This window comes from Crocodylus siamensis, chromosome 7 (genome assembly GCF_052110815.1).
Source record: "Crocodylus siamensis isolate JL-2025a chromosome 7, ASM5211081v1, whole genome shotgun sequence".
Lineage (NCBI taxonomy): Eukaryota > Metazoa > Chordata > Crocodylia > Crocodylidae > Crocodylus > Crocodylus siamensis.
The window spans coordinates 29,609,755-29,631,898 of NC_143401.1; the positions used below are offsets into that span (position 1 = coordinate 29,609,755).

The 22,144-nt window shown below is 43.5% G+C and overlaps 1 protein-coding gene across 4 annotated transcripts in view; it reads right to left on the reverse strand.

The window, feature by feature from the left end:
* Positions 1-22,144, reverse strand: part of KCNMA1 (potassium calcium-activated channel subfamily M alpha 1) — a 1,030,169-nt gene that overhangs the window by 52,441 nt on the left and 955,584 nt on the right. For all 4 annotated transcript variants that reach the window (XM_090058809.1, XM_090058810.1, XM_090058812.1 and 1 more), the window contains 2 exons: positions 20,208-20,338; positions 3,155-3,349 (listed from right to left, as the gene is read on the reverse strand). In XM_090058809.1, the coding sequence (XP_089914935.1) occupies positions 3,155-3,349; positions 20,208-20,338 (326 nt within the window). The remainder of the gene's footprint in view (positions 1-3,154; positions 3,350-20,207; positions 20,339-22,144) is intronic.

Genomic DNA, 22,144 nt, shown 5'->3' on the forward strand with positions numbered 1-22,144 from the left:
GGCCACAGAAAATGCCTTGGCGGGCTGCATGTTGGACAAGCCTAACCTAGAATATCCCCCAAGAAGACACTTGGAGAGCTGAGTGTCACCAGTTCTGAATTTGGTAATTCAAATATGCTCTGAGGATCCAAAAAAGTGGATAGTGACCAATGCTACAGTGTCATCCTACTGCCCCTTTCTGAATCTGTTCTAGTTCACATAAATCATTTGGAAACACAGGTAACCAGAACTGGGGTCTTATTAAAGTCTTGCATAGTAAGAGTAGTACTTCCTTTACTCTCCTTAAAAGCTCCACCCCATATGCCAGACAATTAATTTGTTCTTTTTTCTCCCACAGATGCACCATGGTGTGCTACACATGGGAAGTGCTACACATGCAGGTTTTGCAATGTTCATGGTCACTCTAACAGTGAGTGATATAACTGGTCTCTCTCTTCCTCCATCCCAAGAGCCTCTGTCTTATTGAAATTATTCTCGAGTCCCCAAATACATGACTTTACACCTTGTACTGTTATATTTTATTGAATTTCTATTACTACACTCCCTAACATTATCTCATTCTTCCTGTACAATAGTCCAAAGCAAGTTAGATGGATAGAGGGAGGAGAAAAAGGAAGTGATCCCCAGAAGCTCGTCCCATCTGAAACCTTAATCCAGAGTCTCTCTGATTTGGTGGATTAAGCATAGACAGATGGAATCAGGTGAATCTGTGTGGTAGAGGCAAGATGATCTTTCCTCAGAACTGTAAGGACTGAGAGCCCTGAGGCTTGAATGCCCCTATTGGAATGGCCAAAAAATAATCCTGAGGTTACTGAGGAAGGAATGATGAGGCCTGGAAGGGCTGGTTTGAGCCCCAGGTCTCTTCTGTAAGAGAACTCAGGCTGAATCATGCTTCTTCATGACACAGGGAGGAAGATTCTTGCAGTCTACCCTCTATAAGGTAACTGGAAGTGACAGTAGAGCAGTTGTGTTGCCAGTGCCAGTGTATGATGCATGGCAAGGAGCAGAAGCTAGTTCCAGAAAGTTTGCTCAGTCTAAGAAAGAAAGAGGCAACTGTGAGGACACTAGAATCAGGGATTAATCAGGATCATCATCTAAGTTCTTGGTTCCCTCCACCTGGAACAAGCCTGAATGAGGGTTTTAAAAGTTCAACTGGAAGTCAGCATCAAGACTGCAGAGATGTTCTTTGCCAAAGGAGATGACACTGAGGAATGCCTAGGACTCAATAGAGCCCAAAGGATAGGACTCGAACGATAGGGCACCTGTACATATACTCCAGTGTGTTGGGGGCTGACCTAATTAAGCAGAGCTGCTTTAATTAAAATGCTTGCAGCACCTTGTGTATTCAATGCCCCACATTTCAAAATGGTGGTAGGGGCCCACTGTCCTTTTGAAATGTGGGATGCTGAATACATGAGACACTGCAGCACTCTAGAGCGTTCTGATTAGAACACTCCAGCAGACTAGATAATCGAATCTGCTCCAACATGTTCTAATTAGCATGCATCGCAGTACTGTCTAAGTGCCCATAGTGCCAGAATTTCAGTGATCTTTAACAGGATCTGTGTGGGATCTGGAAATCTTGGATCAGAAGAAATGAAGTCTTTCTGATCCAAGTCCTTGTCCAGCCCTGCATTGAGGACTGCCTTTGGATCCAGTTTCACGTGTGATTCACTACAGTTTCTCCAGTGCTGATGAGGTAGAAGGTCAAGACCTGCTTTCCCACTCTTCCCTATCCTGGGAGATAAAAAACCTGCATGTGTAGCACTTTTCAAGAATATGGGACTCTCCCAAAGAGTAAAGGTGTTGCTCATGCAAGCAGGACATAAGCAGGACACTGTCTTAGGATGGATGTAACTTGAGAGCTGGATGAAGCCATGATGGTGGTTTGCTGAGAGAACTCAAAAATAAGGGACAATGCACAAGTCCTATCTTCTCCTTTGCCCAAAGAAAAGGAGGGGAGAGAGGTTGGAAAGGGATTACATAATAAGTGGAAAACAAATCCCCAATAAAGTCAGAGAGATGACAAGATCATAAAGAGTACACTGTTTATTAATCAAGCCAGAGAGAGAAAAAAAAAGCAAGAAAAAAACCATAATGGAAATTCTTCAAAAGAAAAATTAAAAAGGATCTGCAAGCCACATGCAAAACAAGATGACAAGACAGTGATTCATTTTGAGCCAAGGTGATTAGGCAAACTAATGAATGGGAGCATGTAATACCTTTTACGTAATTGGTGCAGAGTACAATGAAAGTTGGACTCTGGGTGTGCCATACCCAGTTGGCAATCTGAAATCTCTGAGCTCAAGCACTGATGGCACATGCACTTTGCAAAGTGAAGATGTGCAGATAGACAATGTTTTGAAGGAAAACAAGGCTGGATTCAGAGAAATTTCTCCATCCATTAGATCCAAAATTAGCAAGTTTGCATGTCTATCATTCTTGGTAGGGGACTGAAAATATCAGGAAAGGGGGTTCTCATGTGACATTTAGCACATGTAGATTGTGGTAAGTCTGGAAACAAAGCACTTTCTCCTTTCTTGCTACATTACCAGGCTTATGACAAAAGCCATAAGTCCAGGAGCACATACAGTTAACAAAAAAAAGGTAATTGGAAAATTAGAGTAATTGTTTTCCCTTGTGGCAAATAAACCTACCAAATGTCAACCAAGATTCAGGTTCAAGGCACCTTGAAAATGAAGATATGGGGCAAATTCTTCTCATACTTATATCAGCTCACCCATCCCTTTGGATGCACTTTTTAACTTAGTCAGCCCCACTGTGGCATAGTTCTGGAAAATTTAGCAGACAGAGTGGGGAGACCCAGAAACTTCACCTTAGAGGCACTTTCCTTTTTTACTTCCAGCAGCACCTGGAGAGTGTAGGCCTGTGGGTCCTGATAGAGCTTCTTCACTGGAGAAGGACAGTTTTGATACCAGAAATGGCAAAGTATTGTCAGACTTGTTAAAAATGTTCAGTGGGCTTCAGGTCTTTGAAGGGAAAGTTACAAGAAGGAAATGCTATCCTTACAGGCAAACATTTAAAAAAATCCTCTCACAGGAGACAAAATGATTATAGAATGGGGTGAGTACAGTCTTTATGCTGTAAATGATTAAAGCAAAGCCTCAACTTCACTTTTACTTTGTAGTCTTACCCCTAGGTCTGCAAAGGGCCCATCGTACAAAGCCAGCTGTGCAACTCGACACCTGTCCCTGTTTGCAAGCGTCTGAGGTGTGCTGTACCCTCCTCTCAGTGCGTTCTCCTCAGCGATCAGAGCTTCCAGCTCTGGTGTGGCTCCTCCTGTTACCAGTGTCCGTATCAGCGTGAGGATATTGTCATTGAAGTATGTCTGTGGAGATAAAATAAAGCTCTTTAGGCAAACACCATTACAGTCACAACGAAAGACATCCAAATTACAACTTTTCTGGGTTTCTGCTGTTTAAAGTTCTTGGCTGTCTCTTCACATACTTTTCTATAGAAAGTGAAAAGACAGCCGCCTCCAATTACTCTCTTTTCTACTATCCCATTAGGCCTCAACACTACAGCCTGCCTTTTGAACACCAATTCAGTCTGATGTTTATTAAAGAACAAAAATTTGAATGATTTATGTTTCCTATAATTGGCATTAGGGGCAATGCACTGACCGCTTTCCCTCTCATCACCTTCATGTCTACTAAGTACAGGCTGGAGATGCGTCATTGTAACATGAAGACCACATGTCAGGCTTGCGCAAGCTAGATTGCCTTTTTAGGCTTGTCACTGATTCGTCTGGGAGATTCCTTTGTGCCACAAATGTCATTGCTTATTACCATGGCTGGACTCTAGCAGTCTAACCAATGCGTTGCACTAAACATCTTATTACGAGACTTGACAGCATGCAGACATAAGCACGTATCAATTAAACATTTTGAGTTCATTCCAGATAAATGTATGATGAGTCTGGGATCCTGGTGGTCCTTTTAAAAAACTCTAGGGTATAGGGTTAATGTGGTTTATTAGAGAAGATTTACTCCACGCTGACATTTTGCCAGCCTCCAAAGCGTCACTGGTCTGTCAGGCAAACAATGGGCTTTTAAAATATTAATTTGATGCCAGACGTATAACTCTCAAGTTCATTGAAAAGAAGTAGACTGCTCTAGTTCAAAGACATCTGATTAAATAACTGCAATAGACAATGATGCATATCCCGCAATACGGACCATTTCACAAATGCACAAAAGTAGAGACCACCAAAAGAGCAGATATTATGACTGCCAACCCTATTAATTTTTTTTTTCTGAAGCTGTGCAAACCATGTTGTGAGACAGACTAAAATTCTATACAAGACCGGAGAGCAAAAGCTTGCTTTCCTTCCTTTTTGACCCTTGGCTTCAACCACTGGAGTTAACTAGGCCATACCAAAATTATACCTGCATTAACAGTGCACTCTCAAACAACTGTTACAAGCCAGAATGTTCAATGCCCCTGATAGAACTTGCTGGCAATAGGTGCATTTGACCCAGGGGGAACTGAGGCATGGGAATAAAGCAACTTGCCCAACATCAGAAAGCAAGGCTGGTTCCTTCTCATTACCTTGACTTCTCTTGTTGAATGTCATTTTAGTTTCATTGTTCATTTGTTATGGCAATCATGCAGAAAGGGGGAAAAGCTTTTAATTAACTGTGAATGTTTTTATTATTATAAGTTTTGCTTCCATGACTTCAAGGTCTACTGTTTTACATCTTTCTAAATTAGAAAAAAAAAATCTAAATAAATACAATCAATCTAGTGACAGAATTTATCTATCTAGTGGAAGGAAGCAGATTCACCACAGAATTGCTGTTTTGATCATTACATACACAAATATTTCTACTGCAGTTTCAGCATGCTCAAAATTTGCTTTTTGAAAAGTTTTCAACTACACGTACTTGTGTACCCAGTGGATCAGAACTGCCCCAAGATCCAGGGCATTTAATATTGTCAGTAATGTTATGGGAGCATGTATATAACAAAGCATTCAAAGGGCAGCCATGACAAGGAAGGGGAGGGAATTGGTTTATGGTCTTTTTCAAGGGAGTACAATTATGAGTGATCAGAAGCAAAAGATGACAAAGTATCCACGTTACTGGGTGATGCTTAACCCAGGGGAGAAATCAAGCTACTGGTATAAGTATTATAAGGAAAATGGTTGAAGCCCCATTATTTTAGTTTAGTGGTTCTTAGTCTGTATCCCTCACTAGACTCAAAGCACCATTTCTAAAAATGCCGGTTCTTAGTTTTCGCCCCAAAATTGTGACTATAAGTAAAAATGCAATTCTGTTGTTAAGAACTAAAGACCACAACAGGTCAGAATGCTTATACCACTTGTTTGAAATATCTGGTTTATCTTGCAAATCATGTTTACACAACTAGTAGTTATAACGTTGCAGGGTAGCCTGTGGCAACCCAGGGTGCTGCACCACTGTGTCTGAGAACCATTGTTTTAGACATTTAAAGCTAGACTGGATAAAGCAACAGAGTATCTAGAGTACGAAACAGCTCCTCCTTGTCTGGGGTAGAAAATGAACTAGGTGACTTACACCAATAGGGATTTATCAGCTGACACTTCTTTGTTCTGCCTTTGCTTTGTGTATCACTGCGGTTTTTTCATAGGGCACAGAAAGGTTAGAGTAATACCAGTTAGAATAAATGTAAATGAGAAGTGGATCTGTTATGATTCAGTTGAGTAATATCACCAGTACCAAACCAGTATGAGAAAAAAGACAGCCTGGCCTTTGCCAAGATTTTCCACTGACCTTCCCTCTTTCAGTTACTTACCCACACTGATATCAGTGAGCTAGGGAATCATGTTCAACCCCTGCCAATACACCACTTTTTCCAGTGTGGGAATTCTTTAGAAGCATCCTTTTAGAGTTTAAATTTCTTTCTAGGCCTGTGTCACTTATATGCAAGTTTAAGGACCACAATCAACCCAATTGGCTCTCATACATAAAGCAAATGATCTCTCTCGGACACAAATTCCAGAGATACTAAGCCAAGGTTTACTCTGATGTAGAAGTGAATGCAGTTGCAGAAGCACCATCCTGTCAGTGAGTCTGTAAGAATGCAGGTCAGTACATTCTGTAGAGCAATCTAGGTACACACAATCTAGATAACTGTGTATTGTTATATTTTGAATATTTTTTCTTACAATATGTATACATACGTATCCGTTGGCTAGCCTTTTATTTACAGTTCATTGTTCTCTTTTTCCCCCATCTGGTAATATTTACTAGTATTGATTGGTACTAGTCTCTCTTTTATATTCTATATTTCTCTTATTTCCAATCAATAACATATTGAAGCATTACACAAAGGCCATGGACAGTTTTACTGGTACATGCTCCCAAGCTTGTTTATAATCTTATTAAAGCAGGCATGAGAAATATTCTGTTACTCTAAGTAAGACCACAAGATGCCTTAAGCTTGGCAAAATGACTTGTTTCATAGGCCTTTTAGCCAGGGAGTTATGGCAAAAAGAGAAAAGCTGGGTCTTTTTTCAGGTCAGCTCTTTAGTGGAAATTATTAGGTAGTCACCTCTCAACTCTATACTTCCTATAATGTAGCAGTATAGCTGTGATACATGGAATCCAAGGCCTAGGACATACATTACTATCATTTTGCCAATGCACAATTATTTCCTATTGTAAATTTACTCGTGCATAACCAGAGAATTAACCACTGGGAACCTTAGCTGAGACTTCAACATTCATTTCACTCAAGAATTCATATGAAAACTGTGAGGTGGAAGTGAAGGTAAAAACAGAGAAAGAGAGAGGCACCTGTCACAAAATCATTAACACAAAAATGTATCAAATTAAGACAGGAAAGCAGCATCCATACGCGCTTGGATGTTTGTTTCCCAGGGACAAGAAGCAGTGGCACACCTTGTGCTGCTGCTACTTGTCCCTGGGGGGACACCCATGCCATGTACACTCTGGCACATAGTATGTTACCCTGGGTGGGGTAGGAGAGGGTCTGGGCCCAGTAGCCTTACCGGGGGCCCTGGGGCCTCCTAAGGCTGTAGCAGCAGCAATCCTGCCAGTTGGAGCCTGGTCAGCCAGGCTCCGGTTTTGGAGCTGCCACCACATGCACGACTCTGGTTATGTTTTGCACAGGTTTTCTTGACTACATCATTAGTACAATATAAACCGATCTGATGCACCCCCACCTCCCTGCTCCATGATGCTACCTTGCAGCATGAAAAACAACTGAAGGTGCAGTATGTAGTGCTGCAAACATACTGCTTGGCTGCGCTCATCTGGACACAGCCAAGAGGCCCTCATCTGACCTCAGCCACAGAGGTGCAAACCAGGAGGTGTGGCAGCCTTACACTTACATAAACAAGAGGGGAACCAGGCCTGCTGTCAATGGAAAAAAATGCTGTTGCAAGAGAATGGTCTCCCACTGATAGACAAATGTCAAGGCAAAATTAAGACATTTATTTGCAAAGCAGGACACATTTATCTTGGAACAATGGCTCTATTTGGGTTTCACACCAAGAGACTGATGTGGATGTCATCATTCCATCAGATGCATGAGTGGAACTGAGTGACAGTTTCTGTTCATGCTGCCATCACTGAATGCAAACAATCTGATTTTGCAAATGGACTGTTCTTGTACTGCCACCAATGGGAAAATGCCTTATCCTAAATATGAGGCAGAATGATAGATTTTCCTCAAGAGGGAAATTTTGGATGGGTTAAAGGTATTCAATACTCCGCAGGAAAAGACTGATCCTCCATGTTCTCTAGTTCCATGAAAATTAGTTCCTCCTCCATTAAATTTTGCCTCACATAACAGTGGGAGGGTGCTCAGCACTTCAGTGGATCAGGTTTGAAATTAAGGTAAAAATGGCCAAATTAAACCATCCATTTCCTTTAGAAGAGCAATGCTCTAAAATTAATGTAAGTGCTCTTTTAGTGGCTCTGTGGGAGGGTACATGTCCTGGATATGCCAGTACTTGTCAAAAAACATTCTGCTGAATGTTTTTAGAAAGGTGCTCTAGCACTTAATGTAACATGCTACTTTTCAGTAACAACAGCAAAGACCTTTTGTTTATTGCAAAATCCCTTCTTGTTGCTTCCACAAACTGCACACGCACTCAGATGTTAGTACAGAACCATTAAAAATTATGACCAGTATGAGAACATTTACTGGTTACAATGCTACATCAGATAAACGGAAATGCATCATAACCAGCCAAAACATGGATCCGTGACAAAATCTATCCTAGATATCTGATCTAGCAGTGCCACCTAGCTCAAAGAGTTGAATTCCATGCCAGCTCTTTAAGAGTGTATGTTTTGGGGCTGCTTTTCAGTTTGTTCAACCATTTTTTAAAGTATAATTACCAGAGCGCTTATGTTTCGCCGTTAGTGCTGTCAAGTCTTTTAAACTAATTGGTCTTTAACAGAAAATTTAACTGAAAATTAACACATCTCTTAATAACATCACTTTAACTTTAATGGCACTCTGTCTTTCATTTATAATTACACTAAAATTGTCATTTTCCATGTCATATCTGCCATTTTTTACATTTGCAAGTTTTCTTGATTTTTTCTGTGAAAGAAAAAAATCCAAATGCTACAATAGTTACATAATATCCTTTTCAGCATGATTTCTGGTTTTTCCTTACATGATGTAGTCCATTAATGGAATCGCCTGTTTCAGGTGAATGCATATCCAAAGATGGAGCATGATCAAGCTAATATTGCTAACCCAGAGGAGACCCTTAGGATAGGGTGCAAAGGAGAAACAAAACAATGTTTTATATTGCACTACATTTTTAAAGTACCTCCCAACTCTTTGAGTGTTAGTGTGAATCCTCTGGGAAAGGGGATGTTTTTACTGCTTGCTATCCTTTAAAACATTAAATCACAATTAAAAAAAGCTCTTGTGTTTCACAATGTCCATCTGCTAAATGGAAACATTTCCTGTTCTGCAGAAATGAGGCTGTAGAGGACTACAGGGTTCTACTGATAAATTGCCTTCTATTGCTTCCACCTGTTCAATGTTTCTGTTTACAGAATGGAGAAATGAATGATGTAGACAGAATTACAAATAAAATAAAGTAAGTAGGTAGGTAGGTAGGTAACCAGTAGGAAGGAAGGAAGGATATTTAAACACAGGTCAAGAGATACCAGAATATTTAAAGTTAAATCTCATTATCTGATTCTGAAAAAAACCCTGTACAATTCCCTGTAGATCCCCCAAATCACTGGGACACAGGGCATGTCCACACGTACAATTAATGTGCCTGAATTTTCTGTGAAAAGATTTTTTCATTAAAGCGCAAGTGTAGACTACACGTACTCCCCTGTCAGGAGCAAATTTGCTTCCAGTGGGTGCCTCCAGATAAGCATGGATGTTTGGTTCCTCAGAGACAAGGAGCAGCGTGCGTTGTGCACTGTAGCTACTTGTTCCTTGGGAATGTCTGTGCCACATGAGCTTTGGCGCATGGCAAGTTACCCTGAAGATAGTAGGTGAGCCTGTGGACAGCACAATGTTGGCCCCAGCAGCCTTATCTGGGGTCCTGAGAGCCTCCTGGGGCTGCAGCCATGGCAATCCTGTCAGATGAAGCCTGGGTGGCAGCCACAGCATGGCTCTGGGTGGCCCAGCTCCACTTTTCAGCAGCATGCACTGTTCCGGGGTTTTTTTTCCATGGGTTTTTTTGACCCCTGGATATCCAAGGCTCAATAAAACCCATGGAAAAAAAACCCGGACCAGCGCATGCTTGGGCAGCACACCCTTGCAGTATGGAGAATGTCTGACTCTACAGTATATGGTGCTGCAGGCATGTTTGTGGTACCACATACCACACAGCCACACATCTGGATGCACCCAGTGGTATCAGTTCAGTCCAGGGCAGCTTTTGCCCCCCTACCCTGCTCTACTCCCCTGCAGCAGGGGGAGCTCCAGAATTCCCTGGCACCAGTCTCAGGCTGACTGGGGCACCAGGGCCAGGCCTGCGCTTCAGGGAACAGTGGGGAGCTGCCTGGGAGCAGTGGACAGCTCCTAGCCCCACAGAGCTCAGGACTGCAGCCAAGCTTAGTGGCGCTAGCTTGGGTTGATGCCCTATGTCCGAGCATGGGGGTAAGCAGCACTGAGACCAGGGAGGATGGGACAAGGAATGCAAGGAAGAAGCAGCACCAGTCCCCAGCTTTGCTTTCTCTTCACATCTCCCTCTCACTCCCCCTGCTTCCCACCTGCGTCTCCCCATCCGTACCAATGCTGCCTCCCCTGCCACATCTTCCCCAAGTCCTGGCACTGCTCAGCTCCTGGATGCGTGGGGAGCAGAAGTGGGAGCTGACTGGGGCATGCACTGACAGGGGAAGTCTTAGTCCCCTCAGCCCTGCTGCTTCCTGTGCAGTAGGGGTGTGCAAAACATGCTGTATTCAATTTGAATTTGGATTCGACTTGAATCCGGGACAGTGATTCAATTCGTTGATTCAGATCACTGTCCTGATTCGATTCAGCCAAATCTGAATCTGAAGATTCCATGTTGGTTTGGAGAATCAGTGATTCGGCCACAGACAGTTTTAAATGTTTCTTCTACATACTTTGATGTATCAGGTGCGGCTTGTGAACACTGCAATGGTGGGATGGGGCAGATGGAGTATCCCACACAAGAACAGAGGGATTGTGGGGGGACCCCGGATGCCCCCCCAGACCCAGGATGCACCAGTCACTAAGCCGGGGAGCAGGAGTGGGGATCCCCTGTGCGCACCTCGGCAGACCCAGAAGTGAACCAGAAGTGCTTCTTGTCCAATTCTGGGTCCACTGCCAAGCATGCTCCCATGGGATGCTCCATCTGCCCCATCATCTCAGCATTCACAAGCCACCTGGTACCTCAAGGTATGTAGAAGAAACATTTAAAGCTGTGTCTAGATCCATATTATCAAATCTTTTGGAATCTCTCCAAATCAATTTGGATGGTTCCAATTCAATTTGGAGAGATTAAAGGGTCTCCTGATTCAATTTGAATTTGGAGATTTGACTGCCGAATTGGGCCAAATCTCTGCCAAATCAAATCAGTGACTGAAGGTTTGCACAGCCCTACTGTGCAGTACACTTCCAGTCAGCTCCCACTTCCTGCCCATGCCTGGGGCCAGAAGCTGAGCAGTCCCAGAACTGTGGGCAGCTTTCCCCCATCCCAACCCAAGCCCCTCCCTCCTCCTGTGGCCCTCTGCTGTCTAGGCTGACCAGAACCAAATTGCACCTAGTCAGCATCTACACATGCGCTATTGCGCAGTACCTAATGCACCATCAATCTATTACCTGTATTTGTTGCAAAGGATACATTAGCCAAATTTACTACGCAGTAAGTCCTGTGCTTTTGTAGAGGCTGTCACTTTACTGCACATTAGATTAGTTTAATGTGCAGTAACGCTTCTCGTGTAGACACAGCCACACAGGAATAGAAGCATCATATTGAAAGAACCTCAGACTGTGACAAAAGCGCTGGAAATTCTTTATGGCAGCTCTTGAAGAGTCATGTTAAAAAAGAATCCCTGAAACTCACTGCACAGCCGTAAAGGTCATAGAGATGAGGCTTGCTGGAGTAAGTGGCAGTTCATCATCTGGAAAATGTTTTGGCCAAGAGGTATAGAAGAAAGTCAACTTTTTCAAAGACAATTAAAAATCCCTGGTTTTCAGCTGGATAGGCCACTGCAGAAGGACCATGAGTTTTAGAAGGGAGCACTTTCTAAAGTCAGGTCCCTCTCCAGTATCTTAAGCTTTATTATATTTATAATTGTAGGGTGATTAAGCTTAGGGTGAGAAGAGGCTTAGCTTTCATCAACACCTTTGTGACAAAGAGCGAATCTATATACTCTTTGTCACACACACACACAGACACACACACAGATCAATTTGTAGATGTTGAAGAAAATCAAATGCCATAGTATATTCCAGAGGCACAGTAAAGAATAGACATGTCCTAGATGACAATCTAAACCAGGTGAAGTGCACACAGCAGTTTGGTTTTACATAGCATATTAATAATACACTGTAGGTAGGGAGCACTGCTACCCAGCTATACTAAAGAGAATTAAGCCTGCTTGCTCATTCAGGGGTGCTACCATTAAACACATTTATATAGTAGTAACTTATATTAATTTATCATTTAATTGTACCCAGGGTTTGTAATCCTGGGAGTTTCATTATACTCAGTTGACAACGGAGGGTGGAATTTAATTCTAAAAGCAACGTACTGAGTCAGGTACAGTGGACCTAATCATGAAATCCTTACTCATCTCAAAGTGAGTTGGTATGTACCAGTGTAACACAATGGATTTCTCTCTTGCAGAATTCCTAGGGAACAAGAAGCATGAAAGCATGACTTACATCAGTTCTGCAACACTGTTGGATCTGTTGTGATTAATGCTCCAGGATCAGTTGGAGAGAAGGCAGAAGCAGAACTCACAACAGGTGCCTTCTGTCAGGAAGGCTAGGTATTGCAGGGTCTATGGAGTAGGTATTCTGGGAAATAATCCCCTCTTTGAAAAGATTGCAGGAAAAATGCCTTTTCCCTTATACCATCTCAAGAGGCATACAGGAGAAAAGGAATGGAAGATGCTGAACATTTTACACCAACTAGGAAGCAGAAGAACCTCCTAGGAATAGAAAAGGTGGCAAACCTGCCTCTCATAAACTAAGTGCTGGGAGAAGGAGTCAGCATAGATATGGAATAGTGAACTGGTACATAATTACAATGGGGTGAACTGTTGGCTCCTTTTTCATCTTAATTAGCATATTTTTTTCAATAACAAAATAGTCTCCCTTGGGCATTGCAAAGACTTCCTGAGCTTCACACCATGCTTTAGTTGCTTACTTAACAGTGAAAGTAATCTTGAAAAGAGCGTCTGCTGAAGTAAGAAGCTATAGAACAAGATAGAATGTTGGTACATAAATGCTTCATTAGTAAAATGGTCATTTCTATTTAGTGGACATGTTTACATGAGATGCTGACTGTGCAGTAGCTGAATAATACCGCATGGTACAGCACTAACAGTGCTAATATGCTACTGTGCAGTATTATTAAGCTACTGTGCAGTAGCATCACTTAAAAGGTGTTTGCCAGCACTACTGTGCAGTAGTTCCAGTTACTGTGCATTTATTTAGTACTTGATTATACAAGTACTAAAAAAATGTGCAGTAACCACTGCACAGTAGTGTCTCATGTAGACACAACTACTGAGAAGCAAACTAACATGGTAGTAGGACATTCTTCTGAGCTGGGTTTTCTGAGCATAAACATATGACTGTGTGTCACAGGAAAGCCTTGGGAGACAAAGAAGGATTAGACTTTCAGTGACTGACAGTAATGATAAGAGTTGAGTTATCGTGTGCTCTTTGGAGAGTTATGCCTAATTACCTGCTTACCTGGCTAATTTAGGAAGACAGCAACAGAAAAAAAATCCTCTCCTTCACACCCCTCCAAGAAAAGGCAACAAAATTTAAACCTAAGTATTGTTGGAAAATGACTTGCTGAGTGGGAAGGCTACTTTTCTAACTCCTATGGGCTAGAAAACTCTTGATCTTTCCTATCATGAGCTATTTTAATTATAAGAGAGGCATAATAACTGCCTAATCCTAACACCCAAATAGGCAATCTAGGCTGTCATGCTTTCTTCAGGCATGACTCATGGGTCTTTTTCAGTTAACAGGTTTCAATATGCTGATTTTAAATCTTCACAATCAATTGGTTCCAAGATAAACAGCCTTTACTCACCAATACTATGATAAGCAAAAGGATGAAGTTTGAATTTTGTTTGAATGCTTATTGGCATTTTCCAAACTTGTTGGCTAGGGACAGACATTCAAAAAGCCTGAGCCTGAATTGATTCAATCTTTGCAGATTAGTCTAACCTGGCTAGGCTAAACCAGTTTGTAACCAAACAGACATTCCCTCTGGACTGAAAAATGCAGGTACATGCCTGCAGTGGCTCAGGCTAGAAGCTGGGGGGCACTACAGCAACCCTCCTTCCCCTTCCTTTCCCTACCTTTCCACAGTGCTGAGCTGCAGAGGGTGTGGCCAGGCCCTGGCAGGATGCTCTGATTAGGGAGGGGTTCCACCCCACCACCCCACCCACCCGGTGACCAGCCCAGCAGGTAATTGATAATACAGTGTTTATCACCTCATTAATAAAACAACTGAGGATCATTACCAGCTACCTGTTGATTTTGCATGTGTCCGGTCTGCCACAGCACAGACCATAGCCAGTATGTGGCCTGCTAGCTACTGCTGTGTGTCTGTGTAAGGCAGAGGGGATGGTGGAATCCCTTCTTGGAGGGGCAGAGTGAGAGGGGAAGCAGAAGCCAGGAAGATGCCTGCAGTCTTTCCCAAGCTCCAGCCAGAGAGAAGAGGGGAGGGGCCAGCCCTGCTGCGGAGCAGAGAGCCCTGCTCAGCCCAAAGAGCATGATTGGATGCTGTGGGAGTCTGATTTAACTTAAACCAGCACGGGGTCTGGGACAGACATTGCATAAACTGGTTTGAACCAAATCAGTTATGTCTGATACTACATTCAACCAGGTTTATCTTAAAGCAGTTTCAGCCATTTTGAAACTGGTTTATGTACACTGAACTTACATTTTGTTACAGGTTTTTAAACCGGTTTACGTGCACCAAATACCTGTTCTGTTACAGGTTTAAACCAGTTTCTGATCACTTAAACCAGTTTATGTGTAATGTCTGTCCTTAGCCATTAGGTCTGCCAAACCTGACTGACAACTCACAATGATAGAGTGTCTTGTGGGTTTACTGATATTCATAGCACCTATGGGAATGAAATACAGTGAGATATTTTTTTACCTGGGTTTCCAGTTGTGACTGGAACATTTAGAAGACTGGTAGAGAATAGAGATGAATAAAAGACAAAAATAAACATTAAATAATTGTGAGTTCAACTTTTTTGGAATGACCAAAAGCTTCTTTTGACTCAGATGAGAGTTACAATTTGCTCCAAAAAAAAATCAATCAGGTAACCTATCTCTAATACAAGTTAGAAATTAAGCTGACTGATCTCTGATGTCATGGAAGCAAATTTCCTTGGAGAACTCTGGAAGTTTCCATTCATACTTATAATAGACCCACAACCAGCCCCCAAATTTGAAGCTGCAGATCTTGACATGAACAAACTTTTTAACCTATAGCACAGATTTTGAGTGAACATCCAACACATTGGTCATACTAATACCATTTCATTTTAGTTCATTTTATGTGCACAACTGCTTTTCATGTGCATACACGATGGATGTTTATAGACATGCTCTGGGAAGCAGGCAGTGCGCTTTACTTAGTGAGTTGCGCTAATTAGGGAGGCACTCAGAGCCCAGGGGGTAGCTAGTATGGGGGTCCAGGAAAGGTGGTCCTTCCTCAAGAAGGCTATCCTTGGGGCGCAGCAGGACGCAATTCCTATGTGCAGGAAAAGGGGAAAAGGGTCCAAGAAACTTTTATGGCTGAGCGTGGATATCCAGGCTGGCATGAGGGCAAAGAAAAAAGCGTACTGGCGGTGGAAGCAGGGGGCAGGAACAAAGGAGGAATACACCTCCCTGACCCGAGCTTGTAAGGATTTGGTGAGGAAGGCTAAAGCAGCACTGGATCTTAGCTTAGTTTCTGGGATTAAGGATAACAAAAAATCCTTCTTCAAAGTGTATAGGTAGCAAGAAGTCTCGGGGTAACATTGAACCCCTACAGGACAGGGCAGGGCAGTTGGTGACAGATGCACAAGAGAAGGCAGAACTCTTCAACAAGTTCTTTGCCTCCATGTCATGACAATGGGGTGCTCTCCGGTGACAGCATAGAAAGGCCCGGGAAGGATGCAAGTCCCCTGGCTGTTAGTTCAGACCTAGTTAAGGATTACCTGGAGGACTTATATGTGTCCAAGTCAGCGGGCCCGCATGACCTTCATCCGCGGGTGCTGAGGGAATTGGCTGGTGTCATTGCGGAGCCATTGGCGTGGCTGTTCGAGGACTCCTGGTGCTCGGGCCAAGTCCCTGAGGACTGGAAAAGAGCCAATGTGGTCCCTATTTTCAAAAGAGGAAGAAGGAAGAGCCTGGCAACTACAGGCCAGTCAGCCTCACTTCTATCCTAGGGAAGGTCTTTGAAAAAAGTATCAAGGGCCACATTTGTGAGAGCCCTGCAGGGGAAGCGATGTTGAGGGGTAACCAGCATGGGTTAGTGCAAGGCCAATCCTGCCTGACTAACCTGGTCTCTTTCTATGACCAGGTAACAAAGAGCTTAGACATGAAGGAGGAAGTCGATGTCATCTTCTGGGACTTCCAGAAGGCCTTTGACACAATGTCCCACTCAATTTTGGTGGGCAAGCTGAGGGACTGTGGCACTGACGAATGCATGGTCACATGGGTGGCAAACTGGCTCCAGGGGTGAACCCAGAGGGTGGTGGTGGACGGGTTGATGTCGACCTGGGAGGGTGTGGGCAGTGGAGTCCCCCAGGGCTTGGTCCTTGGGCCGGTGCTGTTCAACATCTTCATTAGCGACCCAGATGAGGGTTTGGAGAGCACCCTGTTCAAGTTCGCTGATGAAACCAAGCTGTGGGGTAAAGTGAATACACCGGCAGGCAGGGACCACATCCAGGCAGACCTGGAGAGGTTAGATAAGTGGGTGGATCTGAACAGGATGTGGTTCAACAAGGACAAGTGCAGGGTGCTGCATCTGGGGAGAGGGAACCAGCATTATGGTTATAGGTCAGGGGCTGACCCTCTCGGCAGCACAGAGGCAGAGAGGGATCTTGGAGTCAGGACTGACTCCAGGATGAATATGCATCATCAATGCGATGAAGCAATAGGCAGAGCCAAGCACACCCTGTCATGCATCAACAGGGGCATCACTAACAGGTCCAGAGAGGTCTTGCTCCCCCTCTTTGCGGCACTGTTCAGGCCGCACCTTGAGTACTGTGTCCAGTTCTGGGCGCTGCATTTCAAGAGGGACGTGGAGACCCTGGAGAGGGTCCAGAGGAGGGCCACTCGTATGGTTGAGGGCCTCCGTGGCCAGCCCTATGAGGAGAGGCTGAGGGACCTGAATCTCTTCAGTCTTCGCAAGAGGAGACTGAGGGGGATCTTGTGGCTGCCTACAACCTTATCAGGGGCCACCAGCAGGGCCTCGGGGAAAGTCTTTTCACCAGGGCCCCCCTTGGAGTCACCAGGAACAATGGCCACAAGCTGAGGGAGGATAGGTTTAGGTTAGATATTAGGAAGAACTATTTCACGGTAAGGGTGGCCAGAACCTGGACTAGACTTCCCGGAGAGGTGGTGCTCTCACCTTCCCTGGAGATCTTCAAGAGGAGACTGAATAGGCACCTGGCTGGGGTCTTATGACCCCTGCCACCCCCAATGCTGCTTCCTGCCCATGGCAGGGGGTCGGACTTGATGATCTGTCCAGGTCCCTTATGACTCATTGATTCTATGAATCTATGATAATTAAAAGTGTCCGAGTGTCACCTATATTAGCATCCCTGTACTGAAAAAATGGCATTGGGGTTCTTCGAACTACAGCTCATTTGACAAGCCACCATTTTTCAGTGCAGGAACACTGGTAGATGTGATGCTAGAGGTTCCTCGAGTGTATTAATTGAGTCTGCTTTGATGCGCTTCATTTACAGTGCATCGGAGCAGCCTTCCTTCATGTAAGTGCCCTGTGGGTTTGGATGTTGTAGTGAATTTGGTCCGTCCATCCATCCATTCATCATCTACAGCAGGTGTGTCAAACATACAACCTATGAGCCAGATCTGGCCTGTGGAGCAACTCTGAAAAGCTGTGGGCCGTGGCCAGAGGGAGCCAACTGTAACAGAATCTGCAGCCATTATGCCACATTGGACATGATGGTCAGTGGCAGGAGGGTAAGCAAAGACTGAAGCTGTCCCAGGTGTTCCCCAGCCAGACCTCCTGTCTGTACTGCTGCGGAAGTACCTCTTCCTTCATTGACCCCGATACCAAACCATGCTGGAGGAGCTGCCACCATCATGTGCCCTGGGCTGGAGCCAGAATTACTACCACCATGTGACCCATGTCAGAGCCAGAGCTGCCACCGAAGCACAACAGAGCACGTGGCAGCAATGGTGGCCCCAGCACCAAGCATGTGACAGAAGCCAGCGCCTTGTGGTGCAGATCTAGCATGGGGCACAAGATGAGGTTTACCCCTATTCTAAAGCATTCCTGAACTCTGAAAATAGTCCTTCATAAATTGTCTTTCTTTTTAAATGTGGCGCTTTCCATGTTTCTAAACAATTTCCATTTAGCGTATTATAACTGCTATTACTGCACCAAGATTGCCTCCTGAAAAGTCTCTAATTAGGAGACAGATAGGATAAAACACTGCTCTAAACACTACTCTATTTCAATAATTTAACATTAGATGTATCACACATTAGGCCTATTGAAAAAATTCATAACAAAATAAGATACACCATACCCACACTCAGCCATTATTATCTACTTTATCAGAGACTTATTGTTCTGTTTCCACTGAAAGGTATCATTCTGCAAAATTCAGAGAGTGTATTTCCTACTGGTTCCATAAACCTTTTAGATATGCTCAAAATACTCAGTGACAGCACAAGGCAGTGCTGTACTGTGGTAGGCTGCCTCCTCCTTGCATATGCCTTAAAAAAGCACTGTGAACATGCCAACAACAACCTCTGTCCTTAAACAGTTGTTTATTAGGGAGCTGCATCTGTAGAATCTTAGGGTGCCTGTAGACATGTGGGGAGGCTGCTCCGATGCACTGTCGATTAATCGAGTCTGCTGGAGCATGGTAATTAACATGCTTCCAGCAGCCTCTGCATCTCATGTATTAGTGTCCCTGCACTTCAAAATGGCAGCAGGGGTGCTTTAACTAAAGCTCGTTTGACAATCTTTAATTAAAGTGTCCCCACCACCATTCTGAAGCAGGGTGATGTTGATACATGAGACATTACAGGCGCTTTAATTACAGTGGCTCTCAGAGATGCTCTGACTAAAGGTGCCCCCACCCCCCACACCCTTAGTGCTGCCTGGTGCCTAAATAGCACAGTATAGAATACTCTTAGGTTGTTTAGTTTCATAATCCTATGTTGCAAATTTGGCTTCCTAGCAGAAAGTTGTACCATCTCTCACTCACTGGAACATGTGGGGAAGGAAAGGCTTTATTTGTATACCTAAATTACTTTAAAAAGTGGCCTCTGAAGGCCCTCCAGAAGTGTGAGGAATTCACAGGCTCTTGAGAAGTCCCATTCCCATGGATTGCCAGGCCAGGTGTCCAGACTGGAGCTGTACAGTCAGTTTGGTGAAACTTTGTTTACACATGTAGCTTTACATACAATGACAAATCTCCCCCAAACATGGAAGCCTTTCATTGCTGCCTGCTTCTATGAACAACCAACCTCTTTACAAACTGCTGAATAAATTAGAAGATGTCAAATAGTAAGATGCTGTTCTGTCAGTGGGGAACATGAACATGATAATTTCATTACAGGTAATGGACTATATCATGGGTACTTAACCCCTAGCCCATGGGCCAGATCCAGACCTCAGTACCATGCCATTCAGCCCATGGGGCTCCCCAGGGGGCCAGAAATGTGGTGCCAAGGGAGTGATGGCACTTCTCCCCTGCTACAAAATATCCAGACCAATGGGGAGTCCTGGGCCCTGGATGCTGTATTGGGCACCTTATCCCGATGTGCAGGGCCAGATTTGGGGGGGGGGCATCAGGCCCTGGTGACCAGTCTGGCACATGCAGGTGGGAGGTGACAGGGCTTGGCCCCAGGACCTGATCCAGCTTGCAGACAGACCCCACACCACTCATCTAGCCCACAGGGTCAAAAGGTTTACCACCACTGGTAACAGTGAACAGTGGTTTAGAGCACCCAGACTGACGAAGCTGATGGAGTCCTGAGTTTCCTGGGTGGGTGCTTGACCTTTTCCAAAAATACATCCTCTGTGATTGGGCATTCAAAATCATTTGGCACTTTAACAGACTGGCCAATATATCTATCTTATTGTATGGGATAAATGAATCATTATAGAGTCTCTGCCCAACTGAAGTAATTAAGGTGCAATGCTTTGGCATTGCTTGCTCCAGAGGAAAGTATCTTCTCCATCAGTCTGCCTGGTATCTTCAAAAGACTCAAACTCAGCTCTGTCTTGTACATTGTGTGGGAAAGAACAAAAAGGGCTTGGATATGCTTACTGCACTCATGAGAGAATCCAGTACGCTGACAGCAAATGCAGTTCCACACGCAAATGGCTGTGTGAGATACAGTTCTGTGTCAGGGTCGTCGTCATCATCTTGGTCCAAAAACTGAACATTTGAATCATTTACTGAAAATAAGAATACAAAAGAAAAAAAATAAGGGGCTTACTTGCCAGCAACATGTGACCTTATATATTACACAACCAGAAAGAAAAAAGAAACAGCATGTGTCTCAAAACACAGACTTGTGTCTTTCACGTCACTGAAAATGAAATCAAAATTGATGTGAAAATGGCTATTTAAAAATCTGCAAATCCTTATTTTTCTTGTATAGAAGGTGAAAATCCCTGTGCTGTAAAAGGGAGTTTCTTGGCATCATTCTCTTGCACTCACAAAGAGATCCTTATAGCTTTGTTGTGGTACTGTTATGAGAGAACAAAGCCAGGTTCACTTTGTGAAATACACCTTGTCTGTGAAATATTGGTTCAAGTCAAAGGCATCTGGTTAAATGTGATGCCCTGATTCTTTCTCCTGTAAGTTGATTAACTGCAGTCATAGTTCCAAAGAGGGAAGCTCTCAGTTTAGTGTGTCTCAAGTTAAATGGGAGAATGATATTTGGTGGTACTAGCAACTCTTCTTCAGGAGCAACTTTCATCCACATGGCTTCAGCAGCTTCATCATTGCCCTAACCACAAATGCTATTTCATTCAGTGAATGAAAATCTCTGCACTAGGTTGCTTGGCAAAGAAAGACAGTACATGTTCACTATTTAGGTTATGTCTACACTACTAAAAATGGCCACTCTATAGCCATAAATCTCAAGATCCTGCACACTAACCATTCATGTAAAATGCCTTATCTTGCCTTCCCTCAAATCACAGCAGTTATAAAAAACATAAAAGGATAGGGCTGTAGAGGGCCTCAGGAAGTTGTCCAGTCTACCTTCTGCTCATGGCAAAATCATCCCTGTCTAAACCAGATACGTGTTTGGCATATCTGCTCTTAAAAACTTCCAAAGATTAACATTCTACAACCCTTCTAGGTAATTTTCTCTAACATCAGAAATTTTCCCATAGTCAGAAATTATTTCAAGAACCCAACTTAAATTTCCCCTGCCTCAGTTTAAGACCATTGCCAGTTCTCCTCTCTTTATAAGCACCCTTCATGTATTTGAAGATTTATCAAATCTACCTCCTGCCACTCCAATCTTCTCTTCTACAGACTAAATAATACCAGGTCTTCCAATCTTTTCTCATAAATCACGTTTCCTAAATTTTTAATAACTTCTTTGAGTTTCTGCTGGATTCTTTCTTATCTCTCCACATGTCTCTTGAAATATAGTTCAAATGAAGGCTAGCTGATGTTTTAAGGGCTCACCAGTGCAGGGGCTAAGGTAGAGCTGCCTCTAGTGTGTCAGTCCCTACAATGAGTTTAGTACTTACCTGAGTAAACAGGTGTAAACAAAGTCCGCTAATGGCAATCCCACTGACGTTTGATCCTTCTGGACCCTACTTCCTATCCCACCTGCCTGTAACTGGAGCCATGTATAGAATTAGAAATATGTAGTGGATAGATTGATTGAAGTAGTAGAAGGACTCCACTTGTTGGACGGTAATGTGAAGCTTTCTTGAGCTGACCTCTTTAGAAATCAATCTGCCAATGACTTGCCTCTCCTCTTATTCTTCATATAGGCATTCATCATATGCTAATGTAAATGGGAAATGGTGTTTTGTATGGTTCTTGTTAGCTGAGGGCAACCATTGGGATCAGGCCGAAATAAAAGTATAATATGAATCTGTAGATATTTTGTTGATGATTAGTGCTCATCTCCCTCCCTCTACCTCATACAAACAGTTCATACCTTGTTAGACATCTTATCAAGTGTATAACTGATTACATTTTTTAATTCCATATTAGTACTCCTCAACACAAAT